Source organism: Juglans microcarpa x Juglans regia, chromosome 3D, assembly GCF_004785595.1.
Source record: "Juglans microcarpa x Juglans regia isolate MS1-56 chromosome 3D, Jm3101_v1.0, whole genome shotgun sequence".
NCBI lineage: Eukaryota > Viridiplantae > Streptophyta > Magnoliopsida > Fagales > Juglandaceae > Juglans > Juglans microcarpa x Juglans regia.
The window spans coordinates 982,984-1,005,971 of NC_054598.1; the positions used below are offsets into that span (position 1 = coordinate 982,984).

Below are 22,988 nucleotides of genomic sequence, written 5' to 3' on the forward strand. Positions count from 1 at the left end.
CCCCCCAACGATTTCATCTCCACTTTCGCCCGACCACCCAAAGTTTGCTCCTTTACCACATTTTCCTCCCGCGGAAGCTACGGTCTAGATAGTATCCCCGAAGCTGATTAGGAGCCGTGCGATTCGTCTCTTTGAATCTGTGGGATTTGGGTCAGCTGCTTCCAACTGAGGTTGGTCGAGATTCAATTGAGGGATAGCGTAGGTCCTTCTGTCACCACAGGTATGGCTGCAACTCAGTTGGAGTTTGGTAATGAATCGATTTGAAGCGCGGGTTTCTTTACAAAATTAGGAGTTTGGATTTTGCTAGACTAATTTCTATCTGTGCAGTTGTGAAATGTACCAGTAATTAGGGTTTCTTTTCACGAAATTTGTCTGGCTGTATCTGCATTTTGTGTTTCACAGAACTCATGTCCATGACTCGAACATTGAATGACCTAGTAAAAAATTATTTTATAAGTCACCGACTTATAAGACCTTGGCCCCTCATGTTATTCATGAAATATTAATATATTGAATACATCTTCAAGCTTTTTTGTGTAGTTCATCTCATTCTATTTGATATGTCATCCTCAATTATTTTTTTCTTCCCCTCCCATATCGTGCTTCAGATGGACAAAAGTTGGATGAATGACCCCGATAGGCTCGTATCACCTGCATACGCCGAAGGCGTTAAATATTTCCTCGCACAAGCACGAAACCATGCAAGTGGAAGGGATCGCATCCGGTGTCCATGTCGTGCATGCCTTAACAATCTGTGGCTGCCTATATTTGAGGTGGAAACTCATTTGTTTATGAAAGGGATCAACCCAAATTACACGCAGTGGATATTTCATGGGGAGGAGGATACAACATGGAACATGAGTGATGAAGATATTGATGATGATATCAACCAAGAAGACGATTACATAGATGACATGCAGGATATGTTGGATGACATCCGGGCAGGCACCTTCGATGATGCGCCCCAAGATAGCACTCCTGCGGCAAACAGGCCACGAGAGACGGTAGATTCATTATCTTTCCAGCAACTACTAGAGGATGCCCGACGTCCGTTATTTGATGGGTGTACAAAATTTTCAAAACTGTCATTCGTGGTCAAGTTGTTACACATCAAATCAATCGGTGGGTGGTCAATTAAGTCATTTGACATTCTACATGATTTGTTGAGGTCTGCCTTTCCTGATGCCCTATTGCCACAATCATATGAGGAGTCAAGGTCGTTGGAGCGCGGTTTGGGCTTCAAATACCACAAAATCCATGCGTGCCCCAACGACTGCATCTTATTTTGGAAGGAAAATGCAGCTCTTAATGAATGCCCTGTATGTAAGGCTTCGAGGTGGATACCAAATACACACGGACAGCGCGCGGTACCTCAAAAAGTGTTGCGTCACTTTCCTTTGAAACCGAGATTGCAGCGTCTCTTCATGTCTGCAAAGATAGCAGGTGATATGCGATGGCACAAAGAGCAACAGACGAAAGAAGATAGTTGTATGAGACATCCGGCCGACTCTGAGTGCTGGAAGAAATTTGATGAAGATCATGACTGGTTCGCTTTAGATCCTCGCAATGTTAGGCTCGGTCTGGCAAGTGATGGCTTCACTCCATTCAACAACTTGGCTAAACCTCATAGCATTTGGCCAGTGATCCTTGTCCCCTATAACTTGCCGCCGTGGTCATGCATGAAAGACCAATTCTTCATAACATCTCTGATTATTCCTGGCCCAAGGTCACCAGGGAATGAGATTGATGTATACTTGCAGCCGTTGATCGATGAACTGCTTGAATTTTGGGTAGATGGGGTACCTACATATGATGCCTCAACTAAGGAGACGTTTATGTTGCATGCTGCCTTATTGTGGACAATCAACGATTTTCCTGCCTACGGGAATCTGTCTGGCTGGTCAACAAAGAGAAAATTGGCTTGTCCATCTTGCAATGCAGACACAGACTCTAATTGGTTGAAATATGGCCGAAAACATTGTTACATGGGACATCGTCGTTTCTTACCCCCAGATCACATATGGAGAAGGAAGAAATGGTTGTTCAACAGTAGAGAAGATCATCGCATGCCACCAAGGGAATTTGGTCCTGAAGAGATTCAAAATCAATTGCAGATGATTGGGGATGTTCAGTTTGGCAAATCTCATAGGAAGAAAAAACGCACTGCTGAAGAGCTGAACTGGACAAAGTGTAGCATATTCTTCGTGTTACCTTATTGGTCAACACTTCGACTTCGGCATAATTTAGATGTTATGCATATTGAGAAGAATATTGCCGACAACATCTTATTCACTTTAATGAACAGTCCAGGGAAAAGTAAGGATAACATCAATTCAAGGCGTGACTTAGAGCTTTTGGGCTATAGAAAAGAATTACACTTGATATGGCATGGTGATCGTGTAACAATGCCACATGCACAGTACACATTAAACGTCGAGCAAAGGAATAAATTTTGTGAGTGGTTGTCTGATATCAAATTTCCAGATGGGTTCGCTTCCAATATCTCGAACTGTGTATCTCGACGTGACTGCAAAATCTCAGGGTTGAAAAGCCATGACTGTCACGTTTTCCTTCAAAGACTACTCCCTATTGCTGCTGGGGGGTATTTAAGAAGTGACATTGGCTTGGCTTTGACTGAACTTGGTACTTTCTTCAAAGAGTTGTGCGCTCGAACACTCGATGTCAACCGCCTGGCCCAACTCGAAACTGATGTTGTCACCATTCTATGCAAACTGGAGATGATATTCCCTCCTTCCTTTTTCGATGTTATGGTCCACCTAGCTGTCCATTTACCCCGTGAGGCCAGACTTGGGGGTCCAGTACAATATAGGTGGATGTACCCATTTGAGAGGTATCTCGGCAAATTCAAGCGGTATGTTAAGAATAAAGCCCGCCCAGAAGGTTCAATAGCCGAGGCTTACATTCACACCGAATGCTTGACATTCTGCTCCATGTATCTCAAAGATATTGAGACGAGGTTTAGTCGACCGGAACGCAACATTGATGCTGACGAAGAGGAAACGTTAGATGGGTTCAAAATTTTCAACCAGAAAGTTCGTCCCTTGGGTATGCCTTCGAACGTGCAATTAGAGGATAAACTATTTAGGGCAGCCATCTGGTACGTGCTCAATAATTGTGCGGAGATTGGACCTTATATAGAGTAAGCATTAACGAGTCTACTTAAAAATCATCTTTCATTCTATACAATTTGGGATGAACCCAATACCATCTAACTTCAATATGTTGCTTCGCCTCGATGCACCAAATGCAGGGAACACTACGAGAAATGTAAGGTTCAACACCCAGATTGCATCGAGCGCACGCACCAAACTGAGTTCCCAACTTGGTTTAAGCAACGTGTAAGTTCTTATCCATTCCTATCTAAGATGTGCTGCTATAGCTTTCATTTTATATGATTTGGATCTAATCGAAAATAAACGTTATGAAATTTGCTTTTTTAAATATATAGATCCAGGAACATCGTACCTCGTATACACTTGATGTGTCCGCTGATCTGTACGCGTTAGCTTGCGGGCCTGACCGTTGGGTTGCAACATATGCTGCTTGCATAATACATGGAAAAAGGTTTCATACGAAACAGCGTGAATTTCGCCGTCGTACACAAAATTCTGGAGTGGTGGTAACTGGTGATGAGGCCACAAATAATTTGGACTTCTATGGAGTTATTAATAATATTGTAGAGTTACGCTACATGGAGTGGCGTCGGGTGTACCTGTTTGAATGCGATTGGTTTGATGTTGGTGATCGAAAACGAGGGGTGCGGGTGGATGACCATATGATTAGTGTCAACATGAACAGGACTTGGTATAAGGATGAACCATTCGCGTTGGCGAGTCAGGCTGATCAATGTTTCTACATAGGAGATTTAAGGGCGAAAGGGAATTGGGGTGTTGTGCAGAACTATGCAAATAGGAATGTATACAACATTCCGCCACGGCCGAGAGTTCTTGAAGTACTTGATGGGGAATCAAGTACTCCTGATGCCGATCAAGAAGATGAGCCATCATATTATTATGAACCATTGCAGTGTGATAACACAGATCAAGTGGCAACTCAACTGAATAGGCCTGATATACTACCTAGCCATGTAGATGCAAGAGAAATCATGGATCTGGTTGGTCAATGCATAGATTCAACAGGCTTTATTAATGATGACATGATCACTTCTGAGTCTGGAAATGCGGCCAGTGAGGGGGAATATTCAGATGAAGAGGACCTATCAACAAATGAGGGGGAACATTCAGATGAGGATGGGCACACAACATCTGATGAGTCTGGCGACCTATAAATATAACCCAGGAACTTCGTTCATTTAAGGTTGAGATATTAGAATTCTTGTTCGAAATTTTCATGGGTATATAGACATCTGACAATATGAGATTGACTTTGAAATTGGTATGTGTATATAGATAGTTCAATATGTGTTTGGGTGAAATATATGTTTTGATTTATTTTCTTACTACCATGAAGAAAATCATTTTACCTGGCTCGAACTACTTATTATGCAAACTCATATTTTCTTATTATGCAAGTAGCAAACAATCTTGAGAGTAGTATTCAAGTTTTACAACATCTATACCTAAATTAAATAGTATCTAACATGTGATTTAATTTGCTTCAGGTTACGTTCAATATTGGGAGGCTGTGTGAACTGGGATGCACTATGCCGTATCAAGGTATATATACGGCCGACTCTCAGTTATTCGAACCTGTCTGTGCATATTGAGATTATTTTGTTTCAATTAGGGCATCAATTTTATTCCACTATGTTAATAACTTGTACTCGTGCAGGTAATCAGCCGGGACCCAGTTCAAGAGGTGGAGGCAGACTTCGAGGTCTTCGAGGTGGAAGGCGTTATATCCCATACTCAGGTCGTCACTGTCGACCACGCGGTGCGAAATTATCTTCATATCATAGCACGGAGGAGTGTAATCAATCCTCCTCGGATGACTCAACACAGGCCCCAAGTCCCCCACCATGCGTTATGCCAACTCACGCGGTACAATATATTCAAGAACCCCAACCAAATACTGCTGGGGAACAATCACCTACTGGAGAACAAACTGGTGCACATTTTTCCAATACTTTAATTTTGAAAGCATTTGGATGTTTGTATGTGTTATTAAGTCTGAATATTCCACATTACACTTTAAAATACTAATATATTGTACCTTAAAATACAGCTGTAGATGCCCCAATGGAGACCGAAGGAACGCAAGAACAGAGGAGACGAACTCGTGGGCCATCTAGATGCATTTTCTTTGACAAGCTAAGGAAGAACGGGAAAGTGCAGTTGAAGATAAACGATGGTGAGACAGCCCCATGTTGTGAACACGCTTCTATGTTCACAACACGAGTATCGTGGATTGTGAAACAATACTGTGACATGAGTTACAAGCGTTGGTCGGATGTCCCACCAGCGATTAAAGAGGAGCTCATTGACCGTGTTCGGGTAAGTAAAAAATTTAATTGTCCTTGTTTGGGGTGTTGTTTATGTAGTATAATCATCGCCTAAATAACCAGATGACACATTGATTGTTTGCATGCTGCCTTATGTAGAGTGACTTTGTGTTGGACTGGGATCGCGAAAACCACCGATTGAGCGTGACAAAGGCCTTACGTAAGCGCTTCAACTCCTTCCACCATGACTTGCACAAGATTTATGAATCCTATGGAAGCCACGCAGAAGCATTGGCTAATGGAACTAGTCTGGTGGACCCCATTGTATGGGTGAAGTTGTGTGAAAGGTGGGGCAGCGATGCCTTCAAGGTACAGATAGTCTTTCTTACATACAACCATATAATATGTATATATTTAATATGTCTAAATATTGTGGTGGAAAATCTGTTTGTCTATTATAAGTAATTGTTCCCTATTGTGTATGACAGAAAATTTCAGCTCAAAATCGGGAGAACCGAAACAAGCAGGCCATTAATCACACATCAGGACGTAAATCATTCGTCCGATTACTTGAGCAAAAGGTATGTCTAAGGGAAAACAGTCTTTTCATTTCAATAGAATAGTGAAATTGCACTTTACTTGGAGATTTTAGTGACAATATTACTTTACTATCACTAAAGGTGGTTACTCATAGCTTTTGTTGTTCAAATGTCAAATGGTTCATACACATGACAGCGCAATGAGAATGAGAATTTGGTCGACTTATACAAAGAGACGCGTTGGTCGAAGAAAAAGAATGCATTTGTCACAGATGCTACAGAAAGTACTTATGTGAGTAGTGCAGAAACAGCCGTTGGGATCTATGTTTCTTTCTATACGGTAGTAAAATCATTAATATAGCACTAGCTGATTATTTGTTAATAATCGTTGCTTTCTCAATGTGCAGAAGGAGATGCAAGGTAGGTTGGATGGCCTAGGACCAGAGCAACGTAGTGATGAGGCAGCAGCGACTATCTTTAGGGAGGTTCTTGGCCATCGACCTGGATATGCACGGGGACTTGGGGAAATGGTCATCCCCGAGTCAAGTAGACAACGTGACAAAGTTCAAATGCAACAATACATGTCTGAGGCTGAAAAGCACAAGAAAGATGCTGAACAATATAAGAAGGATGCTGAGCAATATAAGAAGGATGCTGAAGCTTACAAGAGTCAGCTGGATGAAATGAGGACAGAGATGCAGGAGCTGAGGGAGCATCAGATAGAAAATGACAAAGTGATGCAGTCTTTCTTTAGGGCTTTCCCATCGTTCACTGAGTCAGTTCGACAGACTCAGTGTAACGATTCCCCCGGCCCATAAGGGGCTTCTCATAAAAGGGCACATTTTTTGGGTGGTTTTTTGTGACACCGGGGAGGCATGAGGAGTCAAGGGTGTCGACGTGTTTTCCATTTGGGTGGTTTTTGTACTTACTCTATACGACACTGGGCTATATGATATAAATATATATATAGTATTATATATATTTATATAAATCTTGGATCTATGTCTACACCGGGGATCTCTTGGATCTCTCATGGTCTGCAAATGAGGTTAGTATCATTTGGAGTTATCCACCATAAAATGTACTTGTACAAGTGAAGTGTTAAATATATTTCTAGCAACTTTGTTTCCCAAACCCGATGAATAATTCATTGATGGTTTTATACATAAGTGGTTTTTTTTTTTTTTGTAAGATGTGATACACAGAAGGCTGACATTCTGAGAAGCTTCCTTGAGATGAAGGATCTTGGAATTACTTGTGTTGGAAGAGAAGCTTAAGGCTAGAGAGAGAGTAAGTTCCGACACCTTTTCCCTGCTCTGTAAAAGTTTACTTACAACTTGTGTTTTATTTTTTTCCCGTGTAAAATGACATTGATCCTCTACAGTTAATCATTTGGTTCTTAACTAGCTTTGTCGCTTTGGAAATTCTAGTAAATATGACTACTTTTGCACTGATCTCTCTCTCTCTCTCTCCTTGTCTCTCTCTCATTGAGCTGACCATTTGTGTAATAACATAATGGAATCTGTACAGCTTATTAAAAGGCTTTGAGGGTTGGACCAAATTGTGGTGTATTGATGCTATGGTTTGGGTGTATAGAGAATTATTGGATTATAATAAAATTGATTGGAATAGCAATCATGGTAATCTATAATTTTATGTACAATTTGTTATGGTTTGCACAGTAGGAGTGTTACTGTGACGGCTATTGTAAGGCGTTGCAATTTCCCTTCAATATTTCTCACATTAATGCATATTCTACTATTTTTCATTTTTAAGAGGAAGGGGGTGCCATTGGGCCTCTTCCTTGACAAATTATCATCTAGTTTCTCATTAAACTTCAGTTGTCATGTGTAGCAGTGGCTTTCCTTGTTATGTCAAAAGCTTCAAAGGGGATGGTTGCTAGAGCTGAACACCATGCAGGTATTAATATGTACTTTGGTTTCTATACACAACAAGTAATGGAGCTTTTATTGTCTGATGATGATTTTCTCCCTTCTGCTTCCCAAACATCCAACTATTTTGGAAGAAAATGTGAGGAGGTCGTAGGGAATGGATCAGTTGAGCCTATGAAGTATACTACCGCTCTTTATTTAGCAACAGCAACGGAGCTGGACTTTTAATTTAATTAGAAAGATTGGAGGCATTGCTGCAGCAGGGCACGATTGTTCTTTCAGATGGAATTTGATGAGGTATGTTGGGTTCTACTTCCTTTCTTGTAGTGATATATTATTGTGTTCTGCATGCTTAGCATCGGATGCAGAAAGTTGGACTGGAAAACTACTGCAAATGTTGAATCGACGTGATGAATTTAGCTTTTGTTGATTGATCTTTGATTTTAGTTTTTTCAGTCAATTTTAAGATTTTTGTTGTAATGCTCAGTTCTAAAAGTTTCCTTCGGCTTTATCTATCATATAATAAAGAGCGCTAGTATTAGCTAGATTTTCCATAGATTTTCTGGTTTAAGTTGTTTTTCTTTCCAGGTCTATTGACCTTGTTATGGTACATATGTGAGTGTTGAGTTGCACAATTTTAAAGTAAAAGGGTTGATACATGATCAGCTCCCTTCTATATACTTGAACTTTTAGGCTTAAGTAGGTGTCTGCACATGTATCTTTTCCTTCACATGTTTTGAGGTGTCAAACATGTTTGAGGTGTCAAACATAAGTCTGGAGTGGATAGTGGATACTCCACTCATTTTGTCGAACATATTGATAAAAGCTATCTTCTACCTGCTTCTCGAGCAGGTCTTATCCAACATCATACTACTTATTTTGGAAAATTGATAGGCGTAATGCTCATGATTTTTTATATATTCTTACCATTTGTACAGATGGACAATAGAGGAACTGCTCGACGTGGGCTTAATGAATGCTCTTTAAAATACAAGGCTGGCCAGATTGATGCTGATGATCAGCTGACTGGAGCTGCACCCCACATTTAAACGAGGGCTTGCTAAAGTTGGCCATATTGGGTTGTATGGGTGGAGTTATGGTGGATATCTTTCAGCTATGACCTTGGCCAGGTTTCCTAATGTCTTCTGTTGTGCTGTGTCTGGTGCCCATGTAAACGGCCTGATTGATCAAGTGTAATTCTTCCTGCAACCAATGATTTGGTACTAATCCTTTGGATGATTGTGATGCTTATTTATTATTAAGGATAAAAGCTCAGTTTGTATATGAGAATACATTAATACACCACCCCATTGTAATACATATGAGTTTGGATTTTGTTGATGGGCTTGGATGGAACTTTATGTATTTATTTTGCATGTTATATTGATTAGCAACTTGAATGAATGAGTTTGGATTATGAATGGTGCATTTAGGAACAACTAAAAACCAGGCTTAGAAAGAAAATGAAACCCAGGAAATTTAAAATCGGAATGCAGGTTTAGCGGCGAATTAAGAGCATATAGCGGCGAATTTTTACTCGCCGCTATAAACTGACACTTAAATCTCCTAAAGCAGCGATGTACAAATCGCTACTACATATCAATACCGGCGACTAAATATTCACCGCAAATAAATTTATATACCAGACAACAATTTGCCAGCGATCATGGAAACTCGCTGCCTCTAAATATATGGCGGCGAGAAGATAAATCGTCGCCATATATTAGCGATATGAAAACCAATTCGCAGCGAGTGAAAATTCGCCGTATAATAGTATATAGCAGCGAATATTATATCGCTGCGAAATAGTCAGAATAATATTGTAAATATAAAAAATCGCCGCTTATTCCCTACACCAGCGATAATTAATCGTTGCTATAGGGTAATATACGGCGATTTTCTCATTGCGGCGATTTTGTGGAGTGGCTGGCAAATATATTTGGCAGCGAGACAATCAGTTTTAGCGGCGAATAGTAAACGCTGCTAATAATCTATCGCAGCGATTAATGACAGAGGCCTATTTTGAATAAGCGGCGATTATTTTGTAATTAGCAGCGTAAAAAATTTCGCCGGGAGATTAATATATGGCAGCGAGTTTTGGTTTTCGTTGCAGTTGATCTAAAGTGGGGCGTTAATACCGGCGACTTGCCAGCGATATAAAAATCGCTGGATTATGTATATGCCAGCGATTTGTTGTGTATATCCAGCGATACATAATCGCTGGAAAAATTGTTGAACCTTGTAGTGCCGTAAAGTTGTGTATTTGACCTGGCTATATGCTAAGTTATGTATTTGACCGGGCAATATAACCATTATGTAGACCCACTGTATGGATCGAATTCTTGGAGATTATTATTTTCATATTGTTACTGACTTAAGTATCAAAGGCTTCCCATTGAAGCCCAAAGCCATCTAATCTTTGGTTGCAGGTGATCGCGAGGTAGTGGCGGTGAAACACGTCCACAACAACCAAGATTACGTAGACCCACTGTTAACGTCGTGTTTCGTACGTCTTTGAGCCAGGTTCCAAATACTCAACTCTTTAGAACTGGGCATGCGAAAATATGGAAGAAGGCAACTGGGAGGGGGTGGTCTTGGGGCTAGGGAGTCTCCGATGTCCAAGTCATTGAAGTCTCTTGAAAGTTTTTAAATAAGTAAGAGATCTAGTCTAGGGATCAGAGAGAGTTATTGTAAACACAAAAGTTTGGCTAGGACTAGGTGACTAAATGATAGAGTTTATCCTATCATTATATTTGTATTTTTGGATGAATGTAAAATAATTATTGACTTTATCTATAACAACATTAAATTTATCTAGAAGTCTTAGAATTTATTTAGATAAGTCAATTATGTGTAAATAGAGTCCATAGGGATACGCACTTATCCAAAACATAAGATTGAACTGGAATCAAAAGCTCTAGTGAAGAGTTATCGTGAAATGTCAGCAACCTGTTAGGAGACGTTCTCATGACAGACTTGATTGTTAGCAGAGTTCTACCTCAACTAGAACTCTTTCCAGACTTTATAATTAAAGGGATTCGGTTTAATAAGGTTTTAAGGAGTTTTAGCCAGGAATTATTGTGAGGATATTTCCGAATGCTTGAGAGTGAAAATTCACATGAGAATTTTCACCTTGTTTGTCATCTCTTCTTGAGTGTGATCGTACTCCAAGTTTGGAGGATTGTTGATTGGATTTCAGCCACTGGAGTTCTAGAAGAAAAGACAATATTTGATAATTGCCAGAGGTTCTGGCTGCTACTGCAGTAGAAGACAAACGTGTCGTTTGTTTTGTCTAGTAAGAGTGTCAATACAAAGGTTTTGTAATTGAAGAACTTATTTGTAATTTGGTTTTCAAATAATAAAATTTTCTTTTTTGAGTTTGATTGTCCCGTAGGATTTTTTCCTTTGAAGAGTTTTTCAAAGGATTTCCCTTCAAAACCAATCGTTGTCTTATGCAAATCTATTTATTTACTTCAAAGTATTTTGTTTGTTTAAATAGCCACAAGACTGAGAACTAATCAAATTGTTCAAGTGAATTGGTACACAATTGTGTGAATATACAGGGGTATATTGGAAATTTCAGTTACTCATACCTTGTAGTTGTTATTTATACCGGGGGTCCAAGAAGGGACAGATCGTGTCTGTCCCTATGGAGTTTGTGTCATTCATACTGTTTTTTTTATCAGAATCCTTTAATGCAGCGAAACTCTGCAATAACGTCATTAATGTAGTGAGTAACTCGGGTAGTGGTGTCATTAATATGGCGTGGTTTCCTGATTTTACTTTATCTTCGATGGTTTGTCAATGCTCTCGTGTCAGAAAATCAAGAGTTCCCCGCCTTTCTCGCTCAATCATGTACAAGTCCCCACGATCATAGTGTGACTAAGATATACCAGACTTGTTTAATTTGTCTCATTAGCCACCTATTTGCCTTTTCCTGTAGGCTTCTTTCTCTATGAGTACGCTTAGACCTTGGAGTCGAGTATCGTGTTGAAATCCAGTAGACTTGTGGAGTGGGGAGAATCCCCTTACACCCACTATACTTGTAAATTTGTGGTGATTTTTAGAGAGAGAGAGAGAGAGAGAGAGTAATGACAAAAAAAAAGTGTAAAAAGAAATGGACGAGCAACTCTTGTTTTCAATGCTAGCTAGTAGTACGTACGTAGCTTCATGTGACGATAATGAATACCTATATATATATATATATATATATATATATATAAATATTCATGAAACGTTGTACAAATTACCCGGTCTAGCCTTGTATAATAATTTTAATTTAGAATTAAGCACCTACGTATACTCAAATATATATATATGATCAAGTACACTGATCATAAAGATGGATATATAGATTTAAAAAATCATCTCAACATGCATGATATGAGTAGTACCACTGGCCGGGCTCTTAATTCTACCGATCAACATCTCTGATAATTCTTAATTTGTGAACAAATCTCGATTGAAGAAAGTCCCTTAATTTTGTTTGTAATTATTGCTATCCAGATATTTAGATTTTTAATTGGAGATCATCAAACACCCCAATAACAAACAACGTACGCTAAGAATACAACCCTCCTCGGATAGTCTCTTTATATAATAATTATATATTAGATCAACATTTTTGTATTGAGACTTGCTAGATACCAACATTCACATAATTTTTTTTATTGAAAAAAATAAAAGAAAAAAAATTTTGAGAGTAAAAGAATGTCTTTTTTTTTTCACAAAAATTATTTTTGTCTTCAATTCATACTATTTCATTAAATAAATACCTTACATTTAAAATAAGTGTACAGTTTGATGCACAAAATCATTTACAAAAAGACTTTTCCTTTTACATTTTACAGCAACGGATTCGTAGAAAATTTATTTGATCATATATAGCTAGCTCCAGATCAGCATTTAAAACAGGCAAAGTCAAATTACAAAAGCTTTATCACGTTGCTCACGTAGCTAGCTAGTACGCGAAACTAGCTAGACATCCACGCGTACATATACAAGGAAACTATATAATTAGCGTACGTACGTATCATGTTGCTGTTTCCTGTAAATATTACCTGAGGCTCAAGTATATATACTTGTCTCTAGACTAATCTTGTTCCACTCGATCGATAACTCCCGAGGCCAATGCTGTTTCCTGTAACAATTTAACCAACATGCACGAGTTTACCACTAAAACAGACGAGCTGGAAGCTGCGCGCAGGTTTTGCGTTGAACGGGCCGGGAAGATGATCATTACATAGGATCGATATGTAGTACCTTCGATGATAGAAAACTTACACAAGATTATTATTATTTGCTAAAGATGCATCTTGTCGGAGATCTATCTAGCTGCCCCAAGCAACCTATGAGGTAAGCAATGGACATTATAATATATTCCTGCCGGGACGTCATCGAGCTTTAGGCCTTCCAAAAGGATGATTTCCTGAATATTAATTAAGCAGTACCGTTATCGCATGACTAATAAACAATTTTTTTTTTTTTACTTGCAATAGACACGTACAACGTCACTACTTCAATACCAATCTAGATTACAATTGAGTAATGGAAAGCTCAAGTTAAATTACAGTAGTTGAGTCTATATACTGTAAAAGGAATAGTTAAAATTATGAGAAATACTCCAGCCACAATCTGATTATACAAAAATAATCTCATTGTAGAATTCTAGATGTTTGTGGAAATGCTTTGCCTACCTTTAACAGAGGTGGGCATTTGTATTTATAAACAACAATCGGTTACAAGTAGATAAAGATAAAATACATTTGATTTTGAATAACAGAACATGACTCTTATCTAATCTGCAGCATCATTTGAATTTAAACTTTTGTTGTAATAGTTTGAAGTTGCAGTGGCATAGGATCTGATCTGAAAATATGGTTTACACGCCCCCTCAAGTGAGACGTTGGTTGAAGAACGTTGAGCTTGTCCCTTAAGAGAGGAAACCGTGAAGAAGACAATGGTTTTGTTAGGATATCAGCTAATTAATCCTTGCTGTAAATGAATTTGATATTGAGAGAACCACAAGCAACCATGTCACGGATAAAATGAAAATCAATTTCAATGTGTTTTGTTCTAGCATGGAAAATGGGATTAGAGGAAAGATAAGTAGCACCGATATTATCGCGCCATAGAGTCGGGGTCTGAGAGCATGGTAAACGAATTTCTGTGAGCAGAGTTGAGAGCCATGAAATTCAACAGCTGTATTTGCAAGTGTTTTGTATTCAGCTTCAGTGCTTGAGCGAGCTACTGTAGTTTTTTTTTTTTTTTTTTGGCAACTCCAAGAAATGAGATTATCACCAAGAAAGACGCAAAAACCACCAGTGTAGTGTCGATCATCCTAGTTACCAGCTCAATCCGCGTTGAAATATGCTTGTATAAGATAATTCTTGGAAGGCTTAATGTGGAGACCAAGTGTGATAGTGTGTTTGAGGTATCTCAGGAGTCTTTTAACAGCTTGCCAATGAAGATTTGTAGGATTTTGGAGAAACTGAGAGAGTTTGTCGACTGAAAAGGCAATGTCCGGACGTGTGAGGCATAAATATTGTAGGGCACCAATTGTGCTGCGGTACATGGTCTGATCAGTGAAGGGCTCACCTGTGAATGTTGAGAGATCATTTTAGATGCCATGGGAGAACTAACAGGCTTGGCTTCAAGCATGTTGGTGCATTTGAGAATATTGACAATGTACGTATCTTTGTTGAGATAAATGAAGACCAGATGATGTGCGAATAGCATCAATGCCAAGAAAAAAACTTAAGCTGCTGAGATTCTTGACAGCAAAATCAGTTTTTAAATAAGATAGAAGATCAACAATAGCAGCTTGTTTGGAGCTTTTGATGATGATATCATCCACGTAGATGAGAATGTAGATCACAGTTCCATTTGAATTGTACACAAAAAGAGATGAATCAGACCAAGTACCTTTGAAATCGAGAGCCAGTAGTTTATTGTTGAGGTGGGAAAACCAAGCTCGTGGGGCTTGTTTAAGTTCATACAAAGCTTTCTATAGCTTACAGAGATACTTTAGAAATTGAGGATGCTGAAAACCTGGTGGTTGGTTCCATGTAAACATCCTCTGTTAATTTTCCATGAAAGAAGGCATTTTGTATATCAATTTGATGAAGAGGCCAGCCAAAGGAGATTGCCAATGAGAGAATGAGGCGAACGGTAGTCGGTTTGACTATAGGGTTGTAAGTGTCACCATAGTCAATGCCAGGTTGTTGGTGGAAACCTTTGGCGACTAAGCGAGCTTTGTAGCACTCAATGGAGCCATCCACTTTTCGCTTAATGAGAAATACTCATTTACATCCAACAATATTGGTGGCTTGAGATGGAGGAACAAGAGTCTAGGTTTGGTTTTTGAGTAAAGCATCAAATTCAGAGTTCATGGCTTGGCGCCATAATGGGTCTTTGATGGCTGAAGTATAGCAGGTGGGTTCAGATGGTAAATTTGTGGTAGCTGCAAATAAGGCATGAGGAATGGGGCATTTTATGGTACCATCTATATGGGTCTTAGGTTTGATAATATTATTTTTGGAGCGGGTGGTCATGGGATGGGGAGGGTCGAGAGGACTTGATGTTGAAGAAGTTGGAGGGAGGGTTGAAGCTTTTGTGAGTGGTGACGGTATTGAGGAAGTTGGTGAGGTGTTGGTGTCTTGAAGGAGTTCAGATTGAGGTTGTGTGTTAAGGTTGGATAACCGAGATGCAGGAAAAAGGTTTGTCACAGGCACAAGTGGCAATGGACTTGACAAAAGAAAATGAGCTAGACACTGCGATTGTTAGAAGAAATTGAGGAGGAAGGAGATGTGTTTTTGAAGGGAAAATCATTTTCCTCAAATATGACATCCCGTGAAATATAGGTTCGATTAGTGGTTACATTTAAACATTTGTAACCTTTGTGGAGAGGACTGTATCCTAAGAAGACACATCTAAGAGAGCGAGGTTGGAATTTATTTGAGTTGTAAGGACGCAAATTTGGCCAACACGCACAACAAAAATTTTTTAAAAGAGAGTAATCGGGAGGATGGTGAAAAAGAGTTTCATATGGGGATAGATTTTGCAAGTGAGGAGTAGGCATACGATTTATAAAATAACATGTCGTGGTAAAGGCATCATCCCAGAAATGTTGAGGGAGAGAAGCATGAGAAAGTAAAGCAAGACCAATTTGACTAGTTTCAACAATGTGACAATGTTTTCGTTCGATTGCACTATTTTGTTGGTGAGTGTGAGGACATGAGACACGATGATGAATGCCAATTTGATTGAAAAATTTGTCAAGAGGACAATATTCACCACCCCAATCAGATTGAATGGATTTTATTTTGGAGTTAAAGAATCATTCAACATAGACTTGGAGTTTAATAAAGACATTGTAAACATCGCTCTTGGCAGAGATTGGATAGAGCCAAGTATATCGACTAAAAGCATCTAAAAATGAAACATAATATTTGCAACCTGAACGAGAAGTAACAAGAGCAGGGCCCCATACATCACTGTAAATAAGAGCAAGTGGTTCAGTTGTTTGAGTTGTGGAAGCCAAATAGCTTAATTGCCTACTTTTATAACTCAAACAATCTGGACACTTGAATTTATTTTTAACATAAGCAGATTCACCTAAATAACTAAGAACTTGATTTATGACTTTGAATGAAGGATGCCCCATACGAGAGTGCCATTGAGAAATGGCGTGACGTTCACCCATTAAGGCATTGGAACCATGAGACTTGTTTGAAGAGGAAGATGAAGGAATTTTGTAAAGTCTATTTTCACTCGGGCCTTTGAGCAGAACCTTCCCCGTAGCTCGATCATTCAAGAAAAAGAAATAAGGGTGAAATTCAAAAAATGTAATAGTATCTCTGGTAAACTTTTGAGCAGAAAGTAAATTTGTTGTGATATGTGGAACATGTAAAACGTCATTTAAATGAAGTTTGAGAGAGGGAGTTGAGAGTTGGGTAATCCCAATATGTTGGATGGGCAAACTGATACCATTACCAATTTTGATGTGATAATTGCCATGATATTCATCTGATTGAACATTGAGGTTAGCCAATTCTGATGTAAGGTGATGTGTAGCACCCGAATCTGGATAATAAGACTGATCAGAAGTTGTTTGTTGAGTGGATAAGTGGGCCTAAGGTTGATGTTCTCTCTGATAAGAGTCATCATATCGATGGTAGCAATCTAAGGCAGAATGGCCAATCCGATTACATACTTAACAAACAGGCCTTGAATTTGAAGAGGAGGATGCGCCTCGACCATGCCCCCTATTTTTGTTGTTCCTGAAAGAAGATTGTTGATTACCGCATCCATTTGAAGACGAGGAATTTGTGTGAGATCCACAACCACAAAACGTGGAACCACGAGTGGCAACATTTGCTCCAGCTACAGTGAGATCAACAGCGTATTGATGTTGTTCAAGGCGCTTTTCATGAGATCGACAGCGGCTTGATGTTCGTATAGGTCTTTAAGAGAGAGGGGCTCTACACAAGTAGTGATTGAGGTGACAAATGAGTCATACTCAGGGCCCAAACCTGCAAGAAGAAATAAGATGACTTCGTAGTCATTTAAGGGCTAGTCCATAATAGCCAATGTGTCAGCAAGGCTGGAAAATTGCATGAAATAATCTGCAATCGATTGGTTTCCTTTTTTGAGCGTAGCAAGTTGGAAGTGAATATTGGTGATGCATGCATGGGAAGTGGATGTGAACATACGTTCAAGAGCAATCCACAATTGTCATGAGGTTTGGCATTTGACCACATGTGCTAGAATTTTTTCAAGAAGTAAGGAAGCCAACGCACTGAGTATGAGTTGATCTTGGAGATTCCACTGGTGATAAGCAGGGTTGACAATGACAGTGGTTTCACCATTTGAAATAGACGGGATAGTTTGTGAATGAGCGGGGATGGAGCCATCAACATATCCAAAAAGGTGAGTGCTTTTGAGGTAAGGAATCACTTGTGCTTTCCAAAGAAGATAGTTGTCCCTTGTAAGTTTGATTGTGATGTATGGATGAGAGGTGATAAAAGAGGGAGGAACAAGATTGGTGAGTGTAGAGGTGGACGATGAGGAAGAAGAAGAGGAAGCCATTTGAGGATCGAAAAATAGACGTGGATCAAAAACTGTCTGATACCATATAGAATTCTAGATGTTTGTGGAAATGCTTTGCCTACCTTTAACAGAGGTGAGCATTTGTATTTATAAATAACAAATTTGTTACAAGTAAATAAAGATAAAATACATTTGATTTTGAATAACAGAACATGAATCTTATCTAATCTGCAGCATCATTTGAATTTGAACTTTTGTTGTTATAGTTTGAAGTTGCAGTGGCATAGGACTCTGATTTGGAAATATGGTTGACACTCACAAACTGATGTAGCTTGATGTGATTTATCAGATTGTAAAGTTATTTTTATTATAAAGCAAATCCAACTGGTCACATGAAACCACATTAGTTTCTGTGATTACTTATATGTAATCTATTTATAGCTGTAACACTTCTCTAAAATTATAATTATTGCAGTCCTTGATCAATTAAATTGTTATGGGTCTCACCAAATTCTCCTATACTGAAAAATGTGAGAGATCCCTCATTCATCCTTGCTCATACTAAATTCTGGGTATAATTATAATAATCTTCTCTCACATTCGTAAAGCTCTCATTATAAAATCTCACATGACTATGTAGAATCTATATATGGCACAAACCCAAAAATAAAATAAGAAACTATAAATATAGTTTAAGAAAATTAGGATATAGTTACAGTTACTTGCTGGTAGATATGTACGTATATCAATATCGTTAGCTAAAAGATAACGTAAATATAACAAAACACTTTTATAAAAGTTAAATAGGGAAGAATCGCCAACTCATCAGACAAAGACATAATAATTCTTATGTACTCTGCTTTTTAGAAAGAGAAGATGAGACGGGACTGCAGGTTCATAGGCAGAAACAGATAAGTAATCAATTCCTACATGGCATAACAGAAAAATGTGTTGGTGGAACTACTATCTGATTTGCAAGAGAATGGCAGATCAGAAATGTTAATATCCCAAACAATAAATAAATTAAGCAACGTTCGTACAATAACTAGAACTAGATCGACTATATTATTATTCACAAGTATATATATATATATATGTCGTTGAGCGGAACGATTCTAGTTTTAAATGAAATATGAAGGATTAGAATTTGAACAAAGAGATTTTGAAGATACCGATCATCGAGTACTAGTGTCGGTTGACCATTTATCACGGAGACCATTGTAAGAATGAGTCTCAAGCTCCCCTTAATTTTAGGAGCTCTTGCGTAGAACGTTAGAACTACCCCATGATAAACTGAACACGTGGGACACAAAGCCACCAAAGCTTGATGAAAGCTTTGGCTATAAATACTACGGTTTGGTCCCCAGACTCAATCACTCAATCCCCTTTAGTCTTACACTATCTAAATAGAGTGAGTAAAGTTTAGAAGTGCAAAAGAAAGAGAGAAAATAGCGTCCTAGCTTGAGCAGCATCAATGGCTGGAGGTACCATTTCTTTAGCACTATAATTTTCGATTCCTTTTAATTGTTTATTCTGCATTACAAAATCGTTATTTTGCTTACATTTTGGTATCAGATCCAAGTTTTATCTTTGCCTTGGTGTTTATAGAGTTGTTTTGTTTATCTCTATTTTGGCCGAAAGTTTTTTGAAAATTACGTTTTGATTTTTGGACTTTTTTTATTCAAAACAAGATTAGAAATCATGTGGAAATAGTTTTAATAAGCTTTCCGTGATTAAAACATGGTTTTCTACGTCAAAAACGTCCATAGAATTGTAACCTGCAACCCAGTCTAGAGGTTGAAGACGACCAAAATGACATGTAGTTTTGTTTTTGGACAAAACTACATGTCATTTAGTTGGGAGGCCTTTTATTCCGTATGGAGTTAAACGACATGTAATTTTCAGTTTTGGTGAAAACGACATGTCGTTTAGTTGACCATTTCTCATGGAGACCTTTCGTAAGAACGAGTCTCAAGCTCTCCTTAATTTTAAGAGCTCTTGAAGTGGTCCACTCTGAATGTTCATCGCGTTCATAGAATGTTGGAACTACCTCATGATAAACTGAACAAGTGGGACACGTAGCCACCAAAGCTTGATGGAAGCTTTGGCTATAAATACTACGGTTTGGTCCCCATACTCAATCATTCAATCTCCTTCAATCTTACACTATCTAAATAGAGTGAGTAGAGTTTGGAAGTGCCAAATAAAGAGAGAAAACAACGTCCTAGCATGAGCAGCACCAATGGCTGGAGATACCGTTTCTTGAGCACTATAGTTTTCGATTCCTTTTAAGTGTTTATTCCACATTACAGAATCGTTATTATGCTTACAATGTCATGTTGGCATGCATGCATGCATATATATCTTACCAACAAGTTTGATGTCAGTGTTCTCAATCAATTAACCATTTTGTTCCATTCGTTGTGAATCCACAAAGCTTGTGTCAAACTCCTTTTTAAACATAAGCCACCTGAAATTGAAATAAGTGTTAGGATTCGAGATTTACCTCAACTCATTTCAACTCGTTTTATCTTATTATTATAATTTTCTCAAATTTTCATACAAAATATAATAAATAATTTAACTTTTTCAAATCTCAAAACAATAATAATATTAAAAATAATATTCTAACAATATTTTATTCAATTCATCTAAAACCATCTCTGAATCAAAACAGCACTTTAGTATTATAAATGCCTTGTTTGTACTAGTCTTGTTATTAGTTAACGTATATTAATAAGAAATAATTTCTTTTAAAAAAATTATTCATACCAAATAAATAATATCAAGCGAACTTTGTGCACGAAAGGATTACGCGTGTAGTGCGCTGTGTAGCTACTTACGTATGTAATTTAATCATACATACATACATACATACATACATACATATACGTATATATATATACATATATATATATATATCATTCACACGATTTTTAACGTTAGTTTTGAGAAAGTTGAAAGCGTAAATGAGAGGCCACAAATACACAACTTTAGGGCATGATTGAGTGTTGAGCTCTTCTCAGTCTTTCTCAAACCAATCATTGATACAATCCATTATTTTTTTAACTTCTTATAAAGATTTGAAATATATCTTAACTTATTTCATACATTCAAATACATCTTAATAGATCTATAAAATTCATTCAAATATCTTAACTCATTACTATTTATTGATCAAATCAAATTATCTGAAATCACCTCAGCACCAGAAGGTTTTCAATGCATTCTCTTGGGCTCTTTGTGTCTCTAGAATAATTATTTCATATGATATTAAAATCATTACAAGATTAGATTGACCTTGCACGGGAATGTACGTGTATGTGTACGTAGGTGTAGCTCGATCAGTGGATTCCAATAAGAGTGTTGATCAGCAACCGACGTGGCCGTGAATTATCTAATATTATGAATTATGTCTTGATAATTATTGGATGAGTAATGCTACTCATCATCTCAACTTCCATCATCATTTTATCATCTTATGATGTGGTACTATTAGATGATTAGAAATTATTTATTATATTTTACTTGTAAACCTATAATTTAATGCCACATCATGTGATGATGGAAGGATGATAGGAATTGAGATGATGAATAAATTTTTTTTATTGGATTATCACCCATGAAAAGTTATTGATGCAATGACATCTATGCTAAATAACTAATTTCCTTTCTAGACGATGCTAAATCATCAATTGAAAATGATTAATTAACAATTTACCAAGATAGAAATTCCACGAAACATAAAGACAGCTTACCGGTCAGTATTTAATATTCTAAAAAGGACACGACGTACTCCATTAGAAGTATTCAAATATTAATGATATTCACACAACACATTTCACAATATATTTTATAGTATCTGTTTAAAAATAAGGTTATTTTTGTAAATGATGCTACTTTTATAAAATATTTTACTAAACTATCCTTCATTTTAAAATATAATTATGTAATGTGTTATGAAAAGTGAAGTGTTTATCATTTTTCATATTCAAAAACTTCATAACTTCAGCTATAAGGAGTATACTTGATGATAAGACCTAGGAATTAACCCTAGACGAGGATGTTCTGAAATTTTGAAAACAGCTAGCATGCATGCATCCCCCCCCCCCCCCCCCCCCCCCAAAAGAGAAAGGGAGGAAAAAGGGGGCTTATCATGGTCACTGAGACATAATCTCAGTTCGATCGTTTACCTGTAATGTTCTTATCCCTTGGAATATCAACTAATAACGCCAGACCTGTTGAAACAAAAGAAAAATATATTATTATTCATTTCTCATCAAGACACCACAAATTAATTAATATATTAATTTATAAATGATCTCATTTCTTGATCACAAAGTAAATGTGTGAGAAACTCCCATTTACATGCATGCAAAGACGTATGAAGAGAAGAATATATCAAACACCAAAATTAAGAAAACATTAAAAAAAACAAAAACGAAGTCAAGATGCATGATGATCATTTAGAGTTCTGTAGTTGATCAATATGTATCTTTGCAATAGAGAATGACAACGATTATGACTGTAAAATTCAAAAAAAAAAAAAAAGAAACATTGAGTTCACCGTTTAGGACTTCCAAGTCAAGCGTGTCAACGTCGAAGCCAGAGTCGAATTAGCAGTCAAAGACATGGCCGGGGGAGTCGACGTGCGTGCCTCCATGAGCGGGAATCTTCATTATAGAGGCGTTAGGGAGCAAGCCGTTCTTCATGCTAACCGTGAGCCAGAGGAACTGGCCCAGTACATATCTTGACTCCCAATACGGCATGTCCGAGGTGTACCTATGGCTGATATCGATGATTCGGCCACCATCATATATTTCCCGTCTAACAGGGATAAGGTCATCATAGTTGTTGGACGACAAGCAATCAGAGGTTTCAGCACCAGGTACGGATGGATAAGAGGTGGTGGAAAACGTGCGGATGGTTTTGGAGGCGGTGTAGAGTAGGAGGAAGATGGGCAGGAAAGCCATGGTTGTAGTTTGTCAAAGATGAAGACGGATTGTGGACTACATTTCGAAAGATCAGGGAATAGACGATCACTATATATAATTAAAAAAAATATATATTTATCATCTATTTTCT

The 22,988-nt window shown here is 37.9% G+C and overlaps 2 protein-coding genes and 1 pseudogene across 2 annotated transcripts; 2 read left to right on the plus strand and 1 right to left on the minus strand.

Moving 5' to 3' along the window:
* Positions 1–608: 608 nt before the first annotated feature.
* On the plus strand, positions 609–5,112 carry LOC121254142. The gene is made up of 6 exons (XM_041154104.1): positions 609–2,771; positions 2,871–3,118; positions 3,272–3,359; positions 3,470–4,293; positions 4,643–4,697; positions 4,813–5,112. The coding sequence occupies exons 1-6, from the start codon at positions 609–611 to the stop codon at positions 5,110–5,112; spliced, it is 3,678 nt and encodes a 1,225-aa protein (XP_041010038.1).
* A 99-nt stretch (positions 5,113–5,211) lies between these two features.
* Positions 5,212–6,888, plus strand: LOC121254143. Its single transcript, XM_041154105.1, has 5 exons — positions 5,212–5,474; positions 5,582–5,791; positions 5,911–6,003; positions 6,158–6,253; positions 6,369–6,888. The coding sequence occupies exons 1-5, from the start codon at positions 5,220–5,222 to the stop codon at positions 6,777–6,779; spliced, it is 1,065 nt and encodes a 354-aa protein (XP_041010039.1). The 5' UTR covers positions 5,212–5,219; the 3' UTR covers positions 6,780–6,888.
* A 6,291-nt stretch (positions 6,889–13,179) lies between these two features.
* On the minus strand, positions 13,180–22,876 carry LOC121254144 (annotated as a pseudogene).
* Positions 22,877–22,988: the final 112 nt, after the last annotated feature.

Excerpts from the sequence above, each read along its gene's own strand:
- LOC121254142 (XM_041154104.1), top strand. The coding sequence starts at position 609 with ATGGACAAAAGTTGGATGAATGACCCCGATAGGCTCGTATCACCTGCA. Across the intron at positions 3,360-3,469 it reads CAACTTGGTTTAAGCAACGT|ATCCAGGAACATCGTACCTC; the intron begins GTAAGTTCTTAT and ends TTAAATATATAG. Across the intron at positions 4,294-4,642 it reads GGGCACACAACATCTGATGA|GTTACGTTCAATATTGGGAG; the intron begins GTCTGGCGACCT and ends AATTTGCTTCAG.
- LOC121254143 (XM_041154105.1), top strand. The coding sequence starts at position 5,220 with ATGGAGACCGAAGGAACGCAAGAACAGAGGAGACGAACTCGTGGGCCA. Across the intron at positions 5,475-5,581 it reads AGCTCATTGACCGTGTTCGG|AGTGACTTTGTGTTGGACTG; the intron begins GTAAGTAAAAAA and ends TGCCTTATGTAG. Across the intron at positions 6,004-6,157 it reads TCCGATTACTTGAGCAAAAG|CGCAATGAGAATGAGAATTT; the intron begins GTATGTCTAAGG and ends TACACATGACAG.